The 25,136-nt window shown below is 39.8% G+C and overlaps 1 protein-coding gene across 5 annotated transcripts in view; it reads left to right on the top strand.

Annotated features, from left to right (window-relative positions):
* DIAPH2 (diaphanous related formin 2) overlaps nt 1–25,136 on the top strand; it is a 420,545-nt gene that overhangs the window by 78,774 nt on the left and 316,635 nt on the right. For all 5 annotated transcript variants that reach the window (XM_078380631.1, XM_072981023.2, XM_072981022.2 and 2 more), the window contains 5 exons: nt 640–776; nt 2,729–2,837; nt 5,040–5,150; nt 22,024–22,142; nt 24,661–24,777. In XM_078380631.1, coding sequence (XP_078236757.1) covers nt 640–776; nt 2,729–2,837; nt 5,040–5,150; nt 22,024–22,142; nt 24,661–24,777 — 593 coding nt within the window. The remainder of the gene's footprint in view (nt 1–639; nt 777–2,728; nt 2,838–5,039; nt 5,151–22,023; nt 22,143–24,660; nt 24,778–25,136) is intronic.

The following is a 25,136-nucleotide window of genomic DNA, read 5'->3' as shown; positions in this document are numbered from 1 at the left end:
TAGCGATGTTTTTTTTGGAACCAGTTAACATCGTTAAGCAAGGCACCACTGTACATTATATAATTCTTACAAAGCTGAAATATTTGGGCTGCAGTCCTGTACACAGGTGCCTGACACTATTTTCCACTGGTATTTAAAGTTTTTAAAAGCCTAGAGACAATCAAGCAATTTTCTCCAATCCCAAAATAATCGTAAGGAAGACCTGTCTGAAAAAGGCATTGTCCAAGTGGATTGCCAGTGTCAGGCTCTTTCCCAGGTAATCACCTGATTCATTTCATATGACAGAAGATACTCTTGAGCAGAGACTCCATGAGGATGTCAAGGTCCAGGGGATTATATGTGGGAGAAGGCGAAATGTCAGGTATTCTGGTATCCAGCAACGAACGTCTTTAAAGATTAAAAATAGCGCTTAAAATTTAGGATAAAAATTGACTTTGAATGATTTGTCACATTTATCTCAAAATTTTAATATGTCAAAAACTTTTATACAGCACTATATAATAGGATCATACAGATATAAACTGTGGATGTGCTGAAATGAATTTCCTTTTAACAAGAGGTGAAAATATTTTGAGATGTGTGGTAAACATTCTGTGTAAATTTCCGTGTAATACATTCATTCATCCATTTATTTCTTAGTATGGACTGCAAAGAATTCTAGGAGATGAAAGGAGCCTTCTTTTACTTGCCCGAGCAATTGATCCAAAGCAACCAAATATGATGACAGAAACCGTAAAAATACTATCTGCTATTTGCATTGTTGGTGAAGAAAATGTGTAAGTAGTATATATCACTCTTGTGATAGTCACTATGCATTCACTTCTCTCTATTTTCATTCATTTCTTTTCCTTTGGCAGTACAATGCCAAACGGGACTGCAAGAACCCTGCTGTAGTTCCATCACCCTCCTTTTCATAGTAAATAAGGTTTTGTTCTGCTTCTAAGATCAGAGCCTTGCAATAGCAGTTGCTTGGATACAACAGCTGTAAAAAAACTGTTGTCCTCCTCTCTTCTTTCTGGATGTATAAGTATCTCAGTAGCTGCTCTGGGAATTGATGCTGGATTAAATCAGTTTTCCATTAACATTGGACACATTTGTAGGATTACCCTTTGTTTTTCATTTCATTCACAAGCCTGTTTACCAAATGACAATATAATTAACAACTTTTATATTTTGTTCATGTCAGCTAAAAACCTGTGTGTTTGATTTAAACTGGGTATGAATCAAAGAGCATTGTAGAAGAGAGACTATTAACAATAGGACTCTAGTATAATTTCCAGATCAAATTACTGTTTGCCAAAATGAAAGATCAATCTCATAGTGTAAAAACTGTAATTGGCCTTATTATCTCCCCAGCATTTGGATATCATCATTTACCTGAATTCTAAATAATACTGTTAATGAGCCAGCATCTTTTTGCAACTGCTCAATTGCTCCCATTTGGTTCCCTCCCTTCTTTTGGAAGTGTGTAAGCAGTAGACTTTCATTTGTAGTTGGCCAAATATGATGGCTGAATCAAAAAATCTAGCTTGTCTCTCTCCTGATAAGCCAGAGGTATCAGTGGGTGTTTTTTGTTTTGACTAATGTATGTCTTGTCAGTGGAGATGTTTGCACATCACACTGGAGATACCACACATAGTAGTTCTGTGGCTTGATTGGCTGTTCTAATTTGTGGTGGGAGCAGTTTAGCAGTGCATACAAGTACATTGCTATTTATTTTTATTTATTTATTTATTAAATTTATATCCCGCCCCTCTAGACCAGTGGTTCTTAACGTGGGCGATAATGCCCCCCAGGGGGCGATTTCATTTTTCAGGGGGGCGATAGAACGAAAAGGGGCGGTGTGGGGGCGCTGGAGCACAAGGGGGGCGGTAGGGGGGCCCTGGAGCAAGCCAAACCTGTTAAGATGGCTGCAGCCTTTTTACAGTGTGCATGAATACAGTGTGCATGAATATATATATTCCTCCAATCTTAATTTAGTTTCAGAGTTTTTGTCTTGAAATTTTTAGTTCCTGCATTGTGGTTTGTTTTTATGCCCTTTTTATATTTCTTTTTGCGTCTTAAAATTCGCTTGCAACTAAATCATTAAATGTTTTTGGGGCATTTTATTTTCTTAGAATTGAATTTTGTTTTCAGGGGTCATTGGATTTAAGTATAATAAATAGATAGATAGATGGACAGACGGACAGACGGACAGACAGACAGATAGATAGATAGATAGATAGATAGATAGATAGATAGATAGATAGATAGATAGATAGATAGATAGATAGATAGATAGATAGATAGATAGATAGATAGATAGATAGATAGATAGATAGATAAGAAAGATATCATCACCGCGGGGAGGGGGGCGGTGATAACTTCCTCAATGGCTCAAGGGGGCGTTTCTTTCAAAAAGGTTAAAAACCACTGCTCTAGACCATGTCTGCTCGGGGCGGCTTACAACATAAAATATATCAATATAAAAAAATATATAATCATAAGAATTACAATTACTATATTAGTTAAAAACAATTAATTTAAGAATTGTATAAATAAAAAGGGTTCTTCTCTTCAGGAAATAGGACCAAAGACTTCCTCTCTGTTCTTTTAAATCTTTCTTTGTTGCATTTAAAATTCATTGCCTATAAATGGAAAAGAAATGTATTTCTTTTTACAATTCTGAAAGCTGAAGTACATGCATGTATTATATGTGTAGAGTTAAAATGTGACGTTTCTGTTTCAGTCTGAACAAAATTTTAGAAGCCATAACAATTGCAGCTGAGAGAAATAATGTGGAACGGTTCTCTAATATTGTAGAGGGGCTTGAGAACCACGAAGCTTTGCAGTTACAGGTAGAATTTTTCAGTTTATACTATTCTTTGTTCTAATAAACAGCATACAATGAGCAATGGTGTAATAAGTGATTTCAAAAAGTATTAAGTTGGAAATGGCTGGATAAACTACTGCTCTCAGTTGTTTAATGAAGAGCCTGATATTTTCTTAAGTTCCATGCAGCTGCATTTCAAATGGCACAGTCCTCTCTCCCAGCTTGCTAGCAAGAGAGTATTAAGAAATTCATGGGCCAATTTATGGTGTCTCAAAGATTTGCACATGTTTTATGTATTTTGCAACCCTTGGCTTAGCATGACCTCTATTCGGATTTCATTCACTGGTACATGACATTGAAGGGTCTTGTTATTTGTGTATGAATGATGGAGGCTGCAGCATTTTCTGCTTAAGATGTTTCTCCAACTGAATAATTCTCAAGGCTTGGATAGTATAAAAATTAAAATTGTCAGATGGCTTCCCCCTCTCATGTATTGGGTGTATTGGCTTTGAATGATGATAAAGATAAAATCAAATCTTGGAATATCATATTTTGAATAAGATAATGATTCAGTTCGTGCCTTCTGCCCTGAAAGGTTAGGGCCATAAAACAAGAATGTTTTTTTGTAATGTTGACATGATGATACGAACCATTCTGAGTGGTAGAAAAAACCAAAAGGAAAGATTATGTTCCATAAAAGGTCAAAGATATGCTGCAGTGGCATCCTTTTTCTTTGGTGATTGCCAAGCTATATTACTAACAGTGTGATTACTAAGTTTCTGTTCTGAAGGTGGTGGAAACTATAAAATAAAACTTACTTTCATGACCTGGATGATCCTAATATCTCCAGGTAATAAAACTGGTGTATAAAAATGTCAAGAGAAGATTGTGTACAAATCCAAGATAATACCCAAAGTGATAAATACAATACAATGCTTAGCCCTTATATTTGGTTGTATTTTTTTCATACATCTTGCATCTTTCTCTTTACCATTTTGCTTCATCTTTTAAGGGGGCCACTGATAAGTTACTCAGTTAATACGCCCTTTGACACTTTTGTCGGTGTCCTTAGCCCTTGTGTCAGATTAAAGAGTAAATTACTTTAACTTAAAAATACAACTTGAATAAGAGTGACCTCAATACTGGCAGCATTACATATGCTGCTTATGTGATATAATCAGTTATACTGATGTCACAGTGAATCCCTTTTAAAGACTTTTGTGATTTTTATGATGTCTCTGATCTAAACACCTTGACCAACTGCAAGACTCATTAACTCCTTTCTGACTGGAATGTTCTCTTTACCAGTAGTAATACAAGCAATTAAGCTAAAATATCTTCTGGCAAAAACAGTCATGGCAGATGGCAACTTTTCTGTCTATTAACTTCTGATTGGACATGTACTTTGGTTTGTTCAGTCATGTCATAGTTATAACAGGGATCATTCATGCAAGCATAACGACAATGTCACAGGCATTTATGTCAGTGTAAGACTTTACCTGCCTGCAGCATTTTTATAGAAAATGAACAAGGCACAACTCGTACATATAATTTTACACAGAGAATAAAGGCACTTGAGAGATACAAATACTGTCTTCCCTGTTGTAAATAATTGATTAATAATTTGCTTGAAATATTATTTGTTAATCGTCTTTTTACTAAACCTGTTCCTTTTTACTACATAGTTTTATCTGACTCAGTGATTGCAGTGTCAGTGTCACTATAATGGCTGAAAACCTGTTACTTAAGTATAATAAACCACACTATAGTAGACCTATTGAATCTCCTCAGTAATTTCCATTGATTCAAATGGGCCTAGTCGAGTTGTGGCTTACTTCAGTGTAGTAAGTCACAACTAGAGTAGGCCTATTTGAATCACTTAAACTTATGGAGGAATTGACTCACCAAATCCCCACTGATTCAGTGGGCCTACTGTAATGTGACTTGCATTAAGCAACAGGATTTCAGCTGACATCTGTTACTTTACCAGCAGCATTTTGCTGTAATGCACTGCACTTGATGCACACTTTTTAGAGGTCAGACTAAGTAGGATACATTATTGGCAATATAGTTTTATGGTGGTATACATCACTGTGTTCCATAAAAAGAGGTTTTCGGTTAGACTGTACATTTCTTTATTTAGGAAGTTTTCTGCAATGTTTATTGCTTGTGTGCATTGGGAAGGCTGCTTCTAATAAGCTACTTTTACCATAATTTCTGATTACAGGCAGCCTGCATGCAGTTCATAAATGCCCTTGTCACTTCTCCTGAAGATCTTGATTTTAGGATACACTTGAGAAATGAATTCTTGCGCTGTGGATTAAAGAAAGTATTGCCAGTAAGTTATTTGCTGAAAAACTGCAAATACTTTGAGTACGGTGATTGCTTGCTTCTTGATTATAAATCTGGTAGTCTTGTAATGTTGCAGTTAAGACTAGCTTTAATATTTTTTAATCATTTTAAAATGGGAGCTTGTTGCAGAGATTATTAAATGTTTGATAATGGAAATTCTTTCTAATTTCTTGACTAGTGATTGGTTATATTCACTTTTATTGATCTAGGGAATTTTTGGTGGCTATTGGATTAATAAGTTTATTATGTGTGGGGCTAGTCATAAATCCAAACTGAATCATTTTGCTATATGGTACGACTGTATTTTAGGCTACTTAAGATGACCTACAAGAAATAGTAATCAAGATAAGAATATCAAAGCAGTTCACAAAATGATAAATAGTTTGTTAAAAAAACCTCCAAGATTAAATATATATATATTTAATAATGAAGATATATTAAACATGAAATTAGTGTATTGTGCTACTTACATCTACTCTGTGGAACTCATTACATTTAAAAACACCATAAAACTAAAACTAAGCAAAGCTACTGCTGCTGTGTCTCCTAAAATAGCATGGGAATTAAAACTTGTATTACTAGGGACAAGAGAAAAAACATATGAAGGGAGTGACTTGTCTACTCATTTGTTCATATAGAATTGTTCAGTGGTTAAGAGTTGGAGGTGCCAAGTAAATTAAGGATCCATGCTAGTGGTTTTTGGAACATGTTTTGAATATCATTAGAACTTGAAAAACCCAAACCAACTCAAATGGCTGGATGGTTTTATATTCCGCCCACAGCACTGGTGGTATACAGTGTAAGGAACTATGTTGGTAGCATTGCAGCCATAACTGTTGATGGTCTTAGCTGATTATGATGATTAATTATGAACATGATGCAAAGGAGGGAAGTTGCTCATTTAGATGTTACTTGTTAGCTGTATTGTTAAACCATTATAAAATCATGTTAGACTTGATAGCAACACCTAGTTTTCATCTTTGAGCTCTTTGTTGCAGTGAACGATAAGTGTGTTCTCCTTACCATATAAATAGCTATGAAACTGATTGAGAAGATATGCAGATGATATCATCTTATTAGCAGAAAGCGACAATGATCTGAAACAACTTTTTGTGAAAGTGAAAGAAGTGCCAAAACACATGGACTTAATAGTCATGACAAAAATCATGACTCTAGAACTTTAGCATTGACAGTGAAGAAACTTTAATATTCTGATTTTGAAACAAACTGATTTTTTATACCCTGATTCAATCATCAATCCAAATGGAGACTGCAGCCAAGAAATCAGAAGTCTGAGAATAGGAAGGGCAGCAATGAAGGAATTAGATAATATCATCAAGTGCAAGGAGGTGTCACTGGAGACCAAGACCAAGATTTCCACTCTCTTGTATTTCTGATAACTGTATATGAGTGTGGAAGTTGGACAGTTAAGAAAACTGACATGAAAAAAGAAGATTTGTTTGAAATGGAGGAGAGCGTTGTGGATACTACAGAGTGCCAGAAAGAAGAACCAGTGGGTCCTAGATCAGCTCGAGTCTGAACTTTCTCTGGAGGCAAGAATATTGAAACTGAGGCTTTCCTACTTTGGGCACATCATCAGAAGACTGGATTCTCTGGAAGAGATACTAATGCTGGGAAAGGTGGAAGGTAGCCGGAAAAGAGGTAGACCAAATATGAGAGGAACTGATTCCCTAAAGGAAGCCATAGGCTTGAGTTTACAAGAGCTGGGCAGGGCAGTTCAGGACAGGGCATTTTGGAGATCACAGTAAGTCGCAATAAGTCAGAGGTGACTTGACAGTAAATTACATTGCAGCAAAAAGTCAAAGACAACAGAGAAGGCTTAATTGTCTGGGTATGTGTCCTCAAGTGCTGCTTCAGATATCAGTCTTTATTTTTGCTACTGCTTGTTCCTCACCAGTATGAGTCACACACAGATATTTTTAAAAAACTCATTTCTTTGCTTAATTTAATGCCTTTGCCATTTATGCAAAATAAAAACAAGATTCAGTTTTGACTTTTTAAAAAATCTGTTATATAGCTGGACAATGTATATACCTAATTACTTGCTCAGAAAAGGTTGATTTGCACGTTGCTCAGCTCCAGAAACAAGCCAAATGCTGAAAACAAAGTCTTCTAAATGGTATTAGATGTGTTATTCAGGATCTATTCTTAAACTGTATAGATTGTAGGAATGGAAATACGTATTACAAGCAAGTGTTCCTTGCAGCATCAGCCTTTTGCATTTTAACATCTGGCTATAATTTTTCACAACACTTTCCCATAACACTGAATGCTTGGCATTTAATCAAACTACTGCAGTAACTGAAATATGGTCCAGTGGGGAGATTTGAAACTTTATCACCTGTTTTTCTTAGAAATTTCAGTGTTTTAAAATATTGATGGCGCCGGTAGCGGGCGGCTAGCGTTTTCCTCCGCCGCGCCGGCTTGCCTCTTGCGATTTTTATCACTTTTTTCCCCTCTTTTTTCGTTCTCACATTTTTTTTTTTTCTTTCCCTCCCCTCCCCTCCCCCCGACTTGCTGGACCCTTTCCTCACTTTTTGCGAGCGCTCGCTGCCGGACTGAGAGCGGGACCGCGGGCTGGAGCTGGAGCATACCGCGGAGCCGCGGCTGAGTCCCGATTGGGCTTCCCGGCTTCAGCGGAGCTCGGACGCTCGGGTGCCTTGCGGCCCGAAGAAGGTGGCCATTGCTGTTTTGGTGCTTGGCGTTTTGAGGCGTTCCTGCACCATTCGAGACTTAGATTCTGGGATCGTTCGGGATCGCCTGGAGGTCGCCTGCCAGAGAGCGGATTGCCGGCCAGGCTCGCGACGGGAGCCTCCCTGAGGTAGAAAAGCGATCGCTGGTGGCTAGCGGCTGGTGGCTGAACGCTTACCCCCCCCCCCGAACTCTTGTGAGCTCGGAGTCTGGAGCCTGGAGCCTTGATTGGAGATCTTCCGGGGTGAGCGGTGGGGGCTCGTGTTGTTTTTGTGATCTGGGGTCCCTGCTGCTGGAGCAAGAAGCCGAGGTTCCTGGGGCAGGGCGGTGGAAGGAGGACCCTCACCGACTGATTCCAGCTTGCTGGACGGCCGCCATGTCAGGCTCCCTGTGGGCAGCTCCTGCTTCGCTTCCAACCTCAGACTGCTTTCCCTGCCTTCCCTGGACTACCTGCAGAAACATCTTGCTATTCTCTCAAGGAAGGGCAAAGGGGAAAACAGTGACTATTCATCATTGCATTTGGCTTTTGCTGACCCCGATGCTGCCTGTTGCTCTAAAATTGAACAACTCAGTGTGTAACATCTTCACTTTGGCATTTTCTCTGGACTTAACATTACCCCAAACAGCCTTGGAAAAATCTACTACCATCAACATCATTAAGATCAGTAAAGCTCAAAGGGTAAGGCTGCGAGCCAGAAAAGGATGGACTAGACCCAGTTGGGGGGTGGGGGGGTAACACTTTTTTTTTTTTTTTAATTTTATTATGTTTATACACCGTTATATATATTTAATTTAAATTAATTTACTTTGTATTTGTTTGTAAATCTGTATTAGAACGTTTGTGTTATTAGTTATTATTTTTTTTTTCCTCCCCCCCTCTTTTTCTCTCTTCCTTTTCTTTTCTTTTTTACTCTGTCTGGTATGGAGTGGGAGGCTTGCCTGACCAGCGAGGGGCCTTTCAACATTCCGGTGGTTATGGGTAGAGGGCGATATGGCGTTGGCGCAGCCCCCACTCGTGTTAGTAGAACGTGGAACAGATGTTTGAAAGCTGTTCACTGTTCTGAGGCTGTGACCAACCCCCAGAATCGAGGTAACCAGTTCAGCCAGCCTTCCACTCTAACCCTGCTGCTGTTGAATGCCAGGTCTGTATCCAACAAGCCCCAGCTAATTCAAGATCTTATTCTGGAGGAGGATGCAGACCTGGCATGCATAACCGAGACGTGGCTTAATGGGGAGGGTGGACCTCCTCTGGCTCTCATCTGCCCGCCCGGTTATGATGTCCAGCACCAGGGTAGACTGGAAGGGCGGGGGGGGGGGAGTAGCCATTGTATATAAATCCACCTTGGAGGTTACCAGGCGCTCCTCGGCGGTAAGGCCGGGTCTAGAGGCCATTCACGTGTTGATTGGGGCCAGGGATGGAATTGGGATTTTGCTGGGCTACCGCGCTCCCTGCGGCCCAGCCACTTCCCTTCCGGAGCTGGCTGACTTTGTCTCCGCGGCATTGTTGGGATCCCCGAGGCTTTTGGTCTTGGGCGATTTCAACGTGCATGCGGAGGCAGAGGTTACTGGGCCAGCTTCTGAGTTCTTGGAAACCATGGCTTCCTTGAACATGTCCCAACATGTCAACGGCCCCACCCACGTGGGTGGTCACACACTGGACCTGGTCTTTTCCTCCAATTGGGGTGAGAGTGGTCTGATGGTGGCGGACCTGGTGTCAGTCCCCTTGTCATGGTCAGATCACCACCTGATTAAATGTAACCTCACAGTGGCTCTCCCCCCACGCAGGGAGCAGGGGCCTATTGTTATGGCCCGCCCTCGAAGACTACTGGATCCGATTGGTTTCCAAGATGCCATGAGAGGGATTACCGCTGACCTGGCTAGCGCTCCTGTCGACGTCCTGGTGGATAGCTGGTCTACCGCTGCCACCCGGGCAGTGGACACGATCGCGCCCAAACGCCCTCTCCGAAGCAGAACTCGTCCGGCGCCCTGGTTTTCCCAGGAGCTCCGGGTGATGAAGCGAATAAGGAGAAGGCTAGAGCGTAGATGGAGGAAGAATCCGACGGACAATAACTGGATAGCCGTTAAGGTCGCAACTAACCTTTACCTGAATAAGGTGAAGGCTGCCAGTAGATCATTCTTCGCTAACCGGATAAGCGAAGCATCCAATCAGCAGGCGGAACTTTTCCGTATAGTGCGCGACCTATCCGGAGTTGGCCCGGGAGATCGGCCTCCCCCTAGTTTTTCACCGGACCAATTTGCGGCATTTTTTAAATCTAAAGTGGAGGCCATCCGCCGGGAGCTCTCTCCCTTTTTGAATACAGTGAATCGAGCTGAGATGTCCAGCGCTCTGTCTTGCCCGGTTATTTTTGATTCTTTTCAGCCAGTTACGCCTGATTCTGTGGCCAGAGTGCTTGATCGCTGTCGGGCCACCACCTCCTCCTTGGACCCTTGCCCGGCCTGGCTAATCAAAGCAGCCAGGCCGAAAACAACTGAATGGGCAACAGCTATAATAAATGGGTCTTTCCTTGAGGGCAGATTCCCATCTGCCCTCAAGGAGACACTCATTAGGCCCATACGAAAGAAACCTAGTTTGGCGGCGGACGAAATTGGCAATTACAGGCCCGTCGCCAATATTTCTTTCATGAGCAAAGTGGTGGAGAGGGTGGTGGCAGACCAGCTTCAGGCACTCTTGGATGAAACAGATGCACTGGATCCGTTCCAGTCGGGCTTCAGGCCGCGCCACGGGACAGAGACGGCATTGGTCGCCCTGTATGATGACCTGCTGAGGGAGGCCGACAGGGGCAAAATGTCTCTGTTGGTCCTCCTCGATATTTCGGCGGCCTTTGATACCGTCGACCACGGTATCCTCCTGGGGAGGCTCTCCGAGTTGGGAATCGGTGGCCTGGCGTTAGCCTGGCTCCGCTCCTTCTTGGAGGACCGTCCCCAGAGAGTTCAGCTTGGGGAGAATGTCTCGGCCCCGTGGAGCTCCAATTGTGGGGTTCCACAGGGGTCGATTATCTCCCCAATGCTATTTAATATCTATATGAGGCCGCTAGCGGGCGTCATCAGGAGGTGTGGAGCGATGTGTCACCAGTACGCTGACGACACTCAGCTCTACATCTCCTTTTTGCCAACTGCAGGTGATGCCGTCCTGACCCTCCAGCGCTGCCTGGAGACCATACTGGAATGGATGCAGGAAAATGGCCTCCGGCTGAACCCGGACAAGACGGAAGTCCTGAGGGTGGGGCCCCCCGTAGTTGGTGGCCAGGTTGGCCCTCTCTCTTTTGGGGGGGCGACCTTGGCCCCTGTGAGCGGGGTCCGCAGCTTGGGCATACACTTGGACCCGACGCTCACCATGGAAACACAGGTGACGTCGGTCGTCCGCTCCGCCTATTTCCATCTCTGGCGGATTGCCCGGCTGCGGCCCTATCTCGACACGGGGGCCCTCACTACCTTAGTACATGCGCTCGTAATCTCAAGATTAGATCACTGCAACGCGCTCTACGTGGGGCTACCTTTGAGGCTGATACGGAAACTTCAGATGGTGCAGAATGCAGCAGCCAGACTCCTCACCGGAGGGAGGAAATATCATCACATCTCCCCCACCCTGGCTAGACTGCACTGGCTGCCCATTTGTTTCCGTATCGACTTCAAAGTCTTAATGCTCACTTATAAGGCCCTAAACGGTTTGGGACCTCGATACTTGGCGGAACGCCTTCACCCACCAAGTTCTACCCGTACCACCCGCGCGAGCCAGGAGGTGAGACTGAGGGGCCTGACGCCGAGGGAGGCCCGGAGAGAGAGGACAAGAAACCGGGCCTTCTCGGCGGTGGCCCCTCGCCTTTGGAACAATCTCCCTCCTGAGATTCGCGCGGCCCCTTCGCTGGGTATATTCAAAACTCAATTAAAAACATGGCTTTATGTTAAAGCCTTCCCTCCTGCCAGCACCTAATTTAATTTAAATTACTTTTTCTTCTTTCTCTACTTATTATTTGTGATTATTATGTTCTGTTAATTGATATTTTGATTTTGGATTTATGTTATTATAACTGTATATTTTTATGTTAGCCGCTCAGAGTGGTACCGAGCTACCAGATGAGCGGGATACAAATCAAATAAATAAATAAATAAATAAATTATGACCTTAGTACCCTTGTGTATTATTTCATGGCCAAAAATAGGAAATACATTATTTCAATTTAACCAGTATGACCTTCTTTAAGGATTTTTTTTTTACACAGACCTCCACCTCCTGTCTTGAACAGAATAAAAGAATGCTTTAGTGAGGTGATTGGACCATAGTTACTATGTGCAAAGCTGGTATAGGACATTTTTGAAGACTTTCAAATTTGCAGTCTTGAAAAACAACTACAGTGGTGCCTCGCTAGACAGTTACCCCGCATGACAGTTTTTTCGCTAGACATTGACTTTTTGCGGTCGCTATAGTGATTCGCAAAACAGTGATTCCTATGGGGGAATTTCACTGGACATTGTTTGGTCCCTGCTTCGCAAACCAATTTTCGCTAGACGACGATTTTGACAGCTCCCTCCGCACTCGCAAAACAGTTGTTTTTGGGACCTAAGCGTCGCAAGACAGCTATTTAAACAGCTGATTGGCGGTTCACAAAGTGGCTTTCCTATGGCCGATCTTCGCTAGACAATGACAATTCCTCCCCATTGGAACACATTAAACAGGTTTCAATGCATTCCAATAGGGAAATGCTTTTCGCTAGACAATGATTTCGCTAAACAGTGATTTCAGTGGAACGGATTAACATTGTCTAGCGAGGCACCACTGTACTAGATAAATAGCTCTATAAATACCAGGTACCACTTATGTGCAAAACTAGTTAGTTCAAGACTGCAACAGATCTATTTTGGAAGTTAGATATCTGGTTCATTGCCTTCTCATTTCCCAGTCTGAATATGCAAACAGGACTTGTAAAATAGTGAAGTGTTCTTGTATAAGGCTCCAGCCAGTTAGTGAGAAAATTTCTATGACATTTCAGATCTTCTCTGCAACCTATGTTTCAAACCATAAGCAATTTCAAACATGTTTATCTTTGGCCAGTAATCTGGCCTTTCTCATTAGATTACTCATAAACATGTTCATATCCACTCATATGCCGAAACATAGGTTGTTGGGGGAAAAATTTCATAGAAATCCTCTTGTTAGAGGGTTTCATTACAGTGAGAATCAGTAGGGTTTTTGGCAAGCTCCTGAAACTGACCAAATCCCCTCGGTTCCAGCCCTCCCAAACTGGAGGGGGGGGAGAGGATGGTTTGCTAGGAAAAGAGGTGTCTTAAAGCAGCATAGATGACAGAAAGGAGGAATTGAATCAGCAGTGGCTGATTCCCTCTCCAAAGTTGCATCTGAGTGCATAGACCAAGGAGGAAGCCATTTTGGCAAAGAGCGAGGAACACCCCAAGCAGAGAGTGAGAGAGCACAAAAGGATGTTGGAAATATCTCTACCGGAGACTCTGAGTAAGGTAAAATATTTGTTCATGGAAGGCAAATCTCCATGGACCCAAATAACTAAACAGAAAAGAGATAGATATAAAGAGTCAGCAAAATGGACTTTACCTTTAAAAAAAATGTTACTGTCATGGTAGAAATGTACCTCCCCCGCCCCTGGCTTGAATTGGGAGAAGAAGAGGAGAGAGGAGAAAAAGAGAGAAGGGGGAGAAAACTACCTTGTTACAAAAGGAGATCAATCTAAGATAAAAGCCTCACTCCCGTGACTATCTGAAATATTGATATCCAATCCTATTTAGTTCAAAGCATTGCAGATCCTTTAAATTGTTACTGGTGACTGTAAGAACATTTAACTCTGAAGGAAGCTCCACCCCCTGCTAGATCAGACATGTTAATAAGACTGAAAAACAAAAGTAAGGTTACAGTGACATCTGCTGACAGAAGACTTAAACAGTGCCTTCTATTTACTTAATTTAAGAAGAAGGTGGGAAATCAATATCGCAACAAAAGGTGGAAAAGAGAGAATTCAAAGAGGCTCATCGGCACAATATCTCAGTGGAGTATTGGGGCAAGAGTCATTTAAGGACTGGCAACAGAGCACAGTGGTACTCATTTTACAAACTTAATCCGTATTGGAATAGCATTTGTACGTCAAAAAGTTCATAAGTTGAGGCAAGATTTCCCATAGAAATGCATTGAAAACCATTTAATCTGTTCAGGCTGTTTTTTGTTCGTATGTCAAGGCGCTGTTCGTAAGTAGAGGCATTAGTTCCCATACGAACTAATGCAAAGCCGGTTAATCCATACTCTACCACTAGGGGGAGAATTTTTTTAGTTTTTCTTCTTTTGACCTAAGATGAACTTAGGTCAAAAAAAGGGCAGGAATGTTTTTTTTTTGTTGTTTGTAAGTCAAGGCTCAGTTTGCAAGTCAAAGCAACATTTTGGAAATGGAGCTGTTCGTAACTCGAAATGTTCGCAAGTGGAGATGTTTGTAAGTTCGAGGTACCACTGTATCCAAGAGATGCTATCTACAGGGTTACAGCAACTACAAGGAGGAATGGCTCAGCTATGTGTACTAATGAGAGGCTTAGGGATGCAAATGACTGATATTAAAAATCAAATTACAGAAAATAAAAAAAGAAATAACCAGAATAGCTGAGACATCAAAAAGATCAGAAGAAAGACTGGTGATCATGAATACAGTGGTGGAAGAACTAAAACAGGAAAGAAAGCAAGATGAAATTGCTCTGTTAAATCTACAGATGGAAAGAGCCAATTTCATACTTAGATTCCAGAATCTACCAGAACAAGAAGATACAGTGCAAGTGATTACTACTTATTTAGCATCGTTCATGGAGATGTGACCAGAGGATGTTCAACAAAATATAGACACAGCATGAGGTTCATGAAGAATTAATACAGCATACACCAGGAATAAAAATCTCCCAAGAGATTCATGGTAAATTTACGAGAAGGATCTTTTGAAATAAAGTCTTAAGAAATATACAAGGCAAGGAACCTAATATAAAAAATAAATTAAGATCTTGAAACATATTCCGTGGGATTTAAGACAGAAAAGGAGACAATATGTGGAATTGACATCCCTCTTGAGAACAAACTCAATTATGTGTAAATGGTTGATGCCTGAAGGTGTCCTCTTTGAATTCCAAGAGTGGAGTTATTATATTAATTCAAAAATGAAGGCAGAAAATTTTATGAAAACAAAGGAGAAGTAGCTGGACAGAAAATAAGAGAAAAAAGCAAATGAGAAACAAGAAGAGGAGAAATTAAGTGGATCATCAGGATCAGAGGCAGAAAGAAGCTTGACTACAGCAGAAGAACAAGTGAGAAACTAAAGGAAAGTGCACTATAGAAACAAGAGGATCCAGGATGAGAAAAAAAAATCAACAATAAAGATGGACTAAATGAATAAAACATGAAAGTGAAAGATGAAGTAAAGACTGTAGGATAAAATGGGTATAAAATGGTAGAAAAATATTAATTTTCAAAAATCAGTAACTATTAAAGAAAACTTAGATGAGATGTTTTATTGAAGGTACACAGTGCCAACAGTTTTTTTTTTTTAAAGTACAAAAATGTTTTTAAATAGTGTGGGAAATCTAAAACACAAGAGGACACTTGTAACATGTTTGGTGGATATATAGGGAATTACTGTAAGTGTATGAAAGTTTGAAAAATATTCTGTTCTGTGCGACAACATTTAAATTGGATTTTTTCTTTTTATTGAATATTAGATCTGAAATGTTAGAGAAATGAAATATTTGATAATGCATGTAATTTCTACAGTTAAGTTATTAGATGGAAAATATTAGAAGAAAACAAATATCCTGGACTTAGAAGTGCTAACAGTGTTACCTCAAAGGGCTAATGTTCTTTATATCCTGGGGAAAGGGACCATGAGAGGAGAGAGAGCCCAGCCAGACTACTGACAAGAAGACTATAAACCAAAAAATTTGGGTTAAGCGCTATTCATATAACGTTTATTGATAAAAGACACAAGACAAAAGATATCAAGAGGCCTCTCTTTCACACTTCATTCCATACTCACTTGTTCAAAGACCCTTCCCTGATAGATTATCAGTCTCAGCAAGGGTTGTGGGGGTTTCATTGCAGCGCTGGTTGAAGCCCACCATCTCTTCCTGGGCGCTCTTATATGCATAGAACTCCCTTGTGGGCAAGCAGGGGGTCAGACTCTGATTTCCTGGGCAGATACAATCATGCAGAAATGCTTCATTTCATGTGTACAGTTTGTTACATCTGCCACAGACTTGACTTCAGCCAACCTGCTTCCTCTTTTCTTGTCTGGAAACAAGTCCAAATTTAGCACTTCCTCTTCCATGTGCAGGTCCTTGCTGATGTAGAAACTTTTATGTCTTGCAACCCTCTGCAGATTTGCATCAGGCACACTATCCCATCTCTACTTGCAATTATCCATCTTTTCAAGTGTGGGGTGCTTTTCTTTCTGGAACCCACACACGCTCTGTCATTCATAACAACAGAAAAGACATGGGAAGTTATGGAGTTGGGGAAAACAGAAGTAATAAACGAAGATTACCTTAAAAAGGACTCAAAAATAGTGAATAATTTTATAATTAGACTCAAAAGAAAGTTTGGAAAGCATAGATTAAAGAAGACTGTGAAGGTCCAATTAGGTAATAGATAGATTAGAAACCATAGTAATACTGGGGAAACCTGCTGGTTTCTCTCTCTCTTTCTTTGTAGTAGAATTGTACAAGCAGATGTAAATGTACTATCTCACTCTCTGGAATTTTACCCTTTATCCATATCTAACCCCAACCCTAAATTCCCTTCCTCATAATCCTACTCCAATTGTAAAGAATAAAAAATTAGATAAGAAAAAAAGAAAATAAATCCTCCCTCTAGTCATGACAGTGGCTGTGTATTTGGTGTTCCTTTTGTAAGTCCCCAGTGTGGTTTGTTTCTACATCTGTTTATCCTCTTGCATAGTTATGCAGATGGAAGGAAATGGTGTAACTTGCAGTGCCAAATTGCCACTAATTAATAAGTCTGCACTTGGATCCCTTATTGCATGCCAGCTGGGTGGCTTGGCATGTGACTGGAAATCCAGATGAAGACTTGTATTAATTAGTGACAATGTACTGCTATAAGTTACACTGTTTCCTTTTTACCATCATAACTATGCAAAAGGAATTTGACTCTTAGGTTAGCAATGAATTGGCACTACAGTGGGGTCTTGACTTAAGAACGGCTCGAGTTAAGAACATTTTGACTTAAGAACCGCTCTCACAGGAAAATATTGACTTGACTTAAGTACTTAGATTTGAGTTAAGAATTGAAAAAAAACCACGTGGGAGGCAGGGAAAGTGCAAAATTTGAACTTTCAGTTAACTGTTGGCCAGTGAAAAGGGTGCCTGTCTGCTTCCTCACTCCTCCCAGCATTTAGAGAGTGGATTGGGAGACAGTCTTCAGACTGCCTGGTACTGTACTGCCTGGACTGTATTTTTCCTGCCTTCCCTGAACCTTTCTTGACCTAAGAAAAAAAAAAGAAACAAAATATCCCCTCTCTAGTGGTCGAAGGCAGAATAGCAGCTTCCTATTAGTTTCTATGGACGGAAAAGAGCAGATACGGATCAAATGGTTTTCAATGCATTCCTATGGGAAATGCAGATTTGACTTGAGAACTTTTTGACTTGAGAACCGCCTTCCAATACGAATTAAGTTCTCAAGTCAAGACCCCACTGTATGTACAATTTTTTTTATGCCAATTATAGTTGTGTAAAAGAGACAGCTTTCTGGCACATTTGTATGAAAAAGATGGTATAGAAAAATACATTTTATGCCTAAAAACAGTTCAGCAGAAATGTAGCAAGGTTGAATAATTGTATAATGTGTACGACAAAGATAATGACAGTTGTAATATAGTACCATAGTTTCTTATTTTTATTTATTTGTTTATTTAAAATATTTTACCCCACCTTTCTCAAAAAGCGCTCAAGGTGGCTTACATCATAAAATGAAATATTTAAAGCTAACACAGTAGGGACACAAATACTAAAAAGGATGAAACAAATACCACACTAAAAAAAGGTAAACAGATTCATATAGTATCCTAGTTTCAGTTGTACAAATGCACTCTTGGCATGTAGGCTGAAAGACGAAGTCAGGAGCACCACCAAACTGCACACTTGTCTTTTCAGAGGGAGTGTAACCCATCCAGCACAGGCTGCATCCTTATTTCTTGATGTGGCTTTCAGGTGACCAGGATCACCTTTGTCTTCTCTGGATTAAGTTTAAATTTATTCACACTCATCCAGTCCATTACTGACACTAGGCACTGATCTAAAGCCAGAACAGCTCCCTCAGATTTTGATGGCAAGGACAGATAGAGTTGGTTGTCATTTGCATGCTGGTGATATTGAACCCCCAAACTCTGGACAACCTCTCCCAGGTCTAAAGCAAGATTGAAAATGAGAAATAAATATTATTTTCTAAACTTTGACACAGTTCAGATTTTCATTTGAATGCTCAGTGCATTCACATTTTAATAAATGGATACAGAAGAGTAAAAGGAAGTTGATATAGTAGTGCAGGTAATCACTTGCCTTTTCATTTAATAAAGCAGAATATGAATAGGTCTGATCAATTACAAATTGCTTGTTGGGAGCAACTAAGTCACAGCAGCAAAATTAAATTACAATTTCCATTCTATACCTTTAGGTTTCCTTGTTTTGTGGTGTTCAAATGAATTTGTGGTGGCTTTTTAGTGTAAATAGGGACGTGGTGGCGCTGTGGGTTAAACCACAGAAGCCTCTGTGTTGCAAGGTCAGAAGACCAAGCAGTCGTAAGATTGAATCCATGCATCGGAGTGAGCTCCCATCGCTTGTCCCAGCTCCTGCCAACCTAGCAGTTCGAAAGCATGTAAATGCGAGTAGATAAATAGGTGCCACCTTGGTGGGAAGGTAACAGCGTTCCGTGTCTAGTCATGCTGGCCATGTGACCACGGAAGATTGTCTTCGGACAAAAACGCTCGCTCTATGGCTTGGAAACGGAGATGAGCACCGCGCCCTAGAGTTGGACACGACTGGACTAAATGTTAAGGGCAACCTTTAGTGTAAATAGGATAAATTACACCAACTATGAACGTTTTAAAAATTGATTTTTGAAATCAAGGCACATTAATGTTCTGCTTCACCAAATAAAGTGGTCTGGCTTCTCTGTCATTTCCTACCTACTTAAGCATAAACATTGAAATGAAGGGATAAACCTAAGAGCTAATTGACAGATAGCCTTTTGTCCTTTTTAATGGACCAGTCTTCATTTCAGTCCCCAGCTTTATGTATTTTTTATATAAACAACTTAACTAGGTGGCTCAATAACCCCAAACTGCACCCTCCCAGACTTGCTAATAGACCTATATCAACACGTCTGTACGCTGATGACACGGTATTCCTCTCTAGAATGCCTGTCGGCCTAAGGAGGGCTTTGCAGAAACTCTCTAAATTATTAAGAACCATCTTTCAGGTCCCCAGATATGTCTCAAATGCAAGGATATGATTGGAGACAGGTCTCCTAAGACTCGAGGCCTGGGTTTGTATCTTGTCTATATATACATGGCTAAAGGGACATAACAACCCCCAAGGCCTTCTGCCCTTGATTTTCTATGGTAATTCCCAACCCAATTGGGTAAAGGCTGTCCAGAGCCACTTGATGAAAATCAGTCTATCTCCAGAAGTGGTGCTGTCATATCAAATAAATGTGGCAAGGAAATTAGTCAAACAAAGAATTGAGGATATAGAACACCAAGCTGACTTTGGTAGTGTACAGAATCTGCTGTTAAGGGCCGGCCTACATTAAGAACCTCATGGAACCGGCAGACTATCTATCACTCTTAGAAGTGAAAGGATTTAGAAGAGCTTTCATGCTATCGAGATGCTCTGCCCTTCTGTCTGCCATCCTTGAAGGGAAATATAAGAATGTGCCTTTTGCAGAAAGGCTTTGCTCCTGTTTGCTAGGGGTCATAGAAACTATGCAACACATTTTTTTTACCTTTTACCTTTTACCATTTCATATGTCCCAATATGAAATTGCACATAATCAGATTATTTTTCCACTGATTAAAAAAATTCCAGGTTGTACAGAAGAAAGTAGACTCCAGTTTCTTCTCTCAGATAAAGACCCTAAGATCACCTCTCACGTTGCAAGTTTCTGCATGGTGATAGATTCCAGAAACCAAAGGGCAGATAAATTTTAGATGTGTAGATTTTAAATGGTCTTAAATTGTGGATTTTAAATGGATTTAAACTGTAAGTTTTTAAATACATTTTAAACTAGTGTAAGTGGTAATTTTGCTATGCTTTATGAAATTGTCATTGTTTTTGTTTAATTGATCTAAGGACTGTAATAAAAATTTGCATCCATGTTCAGTATATGCCTGAGTAAGCTTTGCTTATCAGTAGGATAGTTTTACAGTTAAGTAGACCGTAGGTAGGAGTCTATCTAGAAGCTGAGGTTTCTTAAATTGATTCTCACTGTCTTACAAGCATCTTGTAGACTGAGGCCCAGCAGTCTTTCGTAATAGAAGCAGCGTGTTCTAACAGCATGTTAATTTTATTCTTTTTGTTGGGTTTATGTTATTATTTACATAACATTAAACATTTTCAGTTTGCTTGCAATAGGTTACATTACTTTGGCATAACACATGTAAAATGCTTTCCTTACTTCTAGGTATCATTTTTTATCTTTCCATTATTACATTCAAAATAGACAATATTTTCTTATTGTTACATGGTTAATTGACTTAGGGGCTTTCTTTAATTCATTTTTGACATGTTAAATTAGTCATTAGTTAATGCAGTGGGTTCTATTCTATGTGGCTAACTGTGACCTCTGTGCTGATGCTATTTTTGTTGTAGGCACAACAAAACATACTCCTTTTATCATCTTTGAACGCTGTCACTTGTGATTATCAAATGGCTTTTGGAAGCTATGAAGATCATAGTAAAGAAACTCTAACAGTCTCTAATGTGGCATGCCATAAAGTCTGAATTTTTTTTTCTTAAAAATAAAAGAAAGTTTGTGTTTTTAGTTTGTTACAAATAAATTATTACTCTAGTATTTAATCAGAATATAGAAATAATAAGATTTAGACTTGAAATTTGTCACATGATTACATTGTCACCAAGCATCCCTAAATAGAAGAGTTGGGTCTTTCTGGGCTCAGCGCTTTCCCAATAGGTTATAAGGCCCATTACAGATATTTATCAGAAGAAGGTTTGAAATGAATGTGATATAGCCATTCTCTTTGAATGTTTAAAACTTTAAATACCACAAGGTTCCCTCTAAGGTGTGCGGCTGTGCGAGTGAGTGCGACACCGCTGCCCTCTAAGCAGGGACTTCCAGCCACTTTGGTTCTGGTTGTGACAGAACCCACCCCAGCGGGGCTGAAAACTGGAGGGAACGTCACAATTAACACATTATTCTGAATATTTTCTGCTGATTTATAAACACACTGTATAAATAACTGTGTATTCTGGACAGAATAGCTAGCATTAGCTTGAGGTTAATTTGCTCTTTTATAAAAAGGTGGTGCAACAGAGGCAATACTTGATGTTTTTGTTTGATTTTCCATGGAAGATGCATAGGTGAAACAGACTCTTAATTGAGCATAGTTTTGTCATACAGTCTTAGAACTGCAATAAAATAATAAAATAACAACCACAATTTAAACAGAACACAAGTAGATTGTTATGCTTGAATATATCAATTTATTTTATTTAAATGAAGTCACTTATGAAGAACTTGTATCACAACTGCATAAATCCTTACAGATGTATTTTGATTATAGTCTAAAATCAAGATTCATTTGGTCTAGGAGGCTTTCATATGCCATTTAATAAGAGTAAAATCATCTGATCTTTTTCGCACTGTTAATTTGTCTATTCTACATCTATAGTTTGTGTGTATCATACAGTGTTATATCTCTATGCTGCAAACAGAATAGGAAGAATGTGTTGTGTGTGCTTTGCTGTAATCTCAATGTATAATCTCAACATATGTTCAGTTGCTTGGTTATATGAAACTAATAACTATTAATAGTTAGCTATTAACTATTAATACTATTAAGTGACATATTTAGATAAACTATTCAATTTATTTCACTGAATATTAGCATCTGAAAGAGAAGGAAAATGAAGAGCTTGATATCCAGCTGAAAGTGTTTGATGAAAACAAAGAAGAAGACTTAATTGAATTGGCCCACCGGCTTGGTGACATCAAAGTGGAAATGGAATATCCTTTTCAAAGATGAAACTATTTAGATGTTCTTGGACTATAATTCCCAGAAATCCTAGCCAGCACAGCTAGTGTTGAAGGCTTCTGGTTTAGTCAAAGAACATCTGGGGACCCAAGGTAGAGAACTACTGACTTAGACAATAAATATTAGTTCTTTGATGCTGTTATTTGGAGCATTCAGGCAGATGTTGCCTGACAAATGTGCACTGACAAACATTATCTAAAAGTGAGCAAAATCATAATGCCTACCGAAACTGGTAGTTAGAGCTCTGTTAAGAGTCATGACTTAAGCATAGCAAATTCTGCAAGCTATATGTCCTATTGACTTCATTGCCCATGGTCTCCAACTTCAAAAGCTGTTTTGCCCTCTCCCCCCCCCCCATCATTAGTTCATAGATCTGGTTTTCTCTTTACTTCTTTCTTCCTAAAATTGTCTGACTCCTTTATATATTTCTTTTCACTTTTCTGCTTTTAGCACACTGGCACAGTTGTCCTAGCTGCTAGGTTTCCTTTGCTTTTCCTCTCTTTTAATGTAAACTTTTGTGTCAGTACAAAACTCTAAAATGGTTCATCTTACCTGTTATTAGTCAAAACAAAGTAACAGCATCAACTTTGATTCAAAGCTGGTTTATTTCCATCAGATAATTAACTAGCCTAACTAGGTGTGGACACCTGTCCATCACAGAGAGGATCCACTGACCACTAAAGCACTCTACCCTTGTTTGCATGATTAATTACCAGGAGGGTCCTGTGTGCTAGTGATTGGGAAAAGCTTCCTTTGAGACCCCTCTCCCAACACCCTTGAGAGTACTTGCTCTTTTGGTGCTACGGAGAGACACAAAAGCTTTTAAGTTTTTACTTGTAACTGCGAACAAATCCTGTGGAGTAGGAAAGTACAAAGTACTCAAAACTTCAGAGTGCAAGACACTATCTTTAGTATTGCCAACCCCTTGATCTTTCAGAGTGATTACATAGCTGTAAAATGTTGTTATTTTTATTAACTTATTTCAAAAAATACCGTATTTGCCGGCGTACAAAATGACTTTTTGGGCCCAAAAAACATCCCTCCAAGTGGGAGGGGGTCGTCTTGTACGCCGGGTGCACTGAATGACGCGGGGCCGTGCTGGCCGGGGAGGAAGGCGGGCGGGCAGGCAGGCGGGCAGGCAGGCAGGCAGTTGGTCTGGATGGAGGGAGGGAAGCACAGCCTGCCATGCCTGAGCAGTCAGAGCCCGCCGCCCCGCGCCGCTGAGCCAGCCACGCGCTCGCTCGCCCGCCACCCACAAATACGGCAAATATGGTACATGTTTCATGTTTCTAAATTAATCATAGTGATGTGAAGCAGTTCCATAGTAAACAGCAAAATAAAATGCAGAGAATTTAATTGTTTAATTGTTTTACAGTTAACAGTAAGACCGACAGAAAATAATAAATAAAAATAAAAAAAATCTGTCTAGATCTGTACTTACAAAGTAACAAAGATGTAGCATGGTTCCAGTACAGACACTGCATTCAGCAAAGTAACAGGCAATGGTTACGTTTTCCTGAAAGATGGAGATAAGCATGCACAGCTTTGAAGAAGCTAGCTAAGTATAAATGAAGTTTGAGTGATGCATTCTTCTTCCACTTATATCCCATCATCCCCTCTGTGTATGTTTCAACCATTTGCACCAATCAGATTGCCATCTTTCCCGAACTTTCTAATTAATAACTTAACAGTAATTAATCAGATAGGCATCTTTTTTCACAGTTATGGCCAATTCCTCCAGTTGGGAGATGATTTCCCTCCTCCCATTCAGCCAATTTTAGCTACCAAGCATGTCTTTCCGTGGACTGCAAGGAATGAATTAACCCTCTTCTTACTAATTCCATGACAACATTGTCAGCAAGTTGTTAAGCAAAAGCAAACTAGAATGGTTGGTGTTATTGGGCTATTGATATTTTTTTCTGGGATTGATCTTCTGTTATTGATCTTTGAATAGATGCAGAACTTGTCCTTTATATATTGCCTGTATTGCTTGCTTTTTTGCATTAATACTATGTTTTTAATTGTTTAAAATATCATGAATCTGTATATCTTTAGAGAAAGATAAAATGCTTGGTTCAGTTATTTCTTGTCTGACAATTCAGATGTAGTTTGAAAGAACAACTGCTACGTTTCACAGAGGAGTTTCTGCTGTCTGTGATTTTGAAGATGGAGGTGTTGCTAGCTTTGTCTACTCTTCTATATAGCATGCCAGACATGCATATTTATAATTTTAGGTGTTGCAGAAGAAGAAATTTCCATAATAAATATTAAATATATTATTTTTTAAAAATATTTCCATTGAATCCTTTATTTATGGTCTAAGAAGATGGTTTAGGCACACCTAAAGGGCTTACATGTACCAGTTGAGATTTAAGTCCAGGGCACAGTTAGATACATAACAGACATTTCTGGGCTCTTTTGAATCCTGATTATTCTGCATAGTTCTATTCCACTACAACTATTATGGTATTTCCTTGACATTCTTTGTACTGATATGAATGAGGTTTACCACCTGTTGTACAATATGTTGAAAGAAACTGCATCTGAAAATTATTTCCTATCTATTCTGCAACATTTTCTACTCATCAGAAATGATTATTATGTTCGGTAAGTCAAGTTATTCATGTTTCTCTGTTTTAAATATGAGGTTCCCAGACATATTGCTCCTTAAATAACATACAGAGAACTTACTTCCATCATGCAAGGCAAAAATGTGAAGGAAGTTTATTTTCTTTCGGAATCTAGCTTTAGCATCTAGATATGTGGTATTCTTGTGGAAGAGGGAGTTGGGAAGATATTTTCCTATTGCTTCTAAGTCGCTTATGTATGAGGATTTGTGGACAAGACTATGGTCAAGCAAAGCCCATTACTCAACTTCAGGTGTCTGATTTGTGTTATCAACAGTTTCAAGTTAAAGGAATAAAAGAAATCAGCTGTTGCACAAAAGAAGATTATGACCAGCGTTC

Source organism: Pogona vitticeps, chromosome 11 (genome assembly GCF_051106095.1).
Source record: "Pogona vitticeps strain Pit_001003342236 chromosome 11, PviZW2.1, whole genome shotgun sequence".
Lineage (NCBI taxonomy): Eukaryota > Metazoa > Chordata > Lepidosauria > Squamata > Agamidae > Pogona > Pogona vitticeps.
This window is presented reverse-complemented; position numbering and strand designations above follow the sequence as displayed.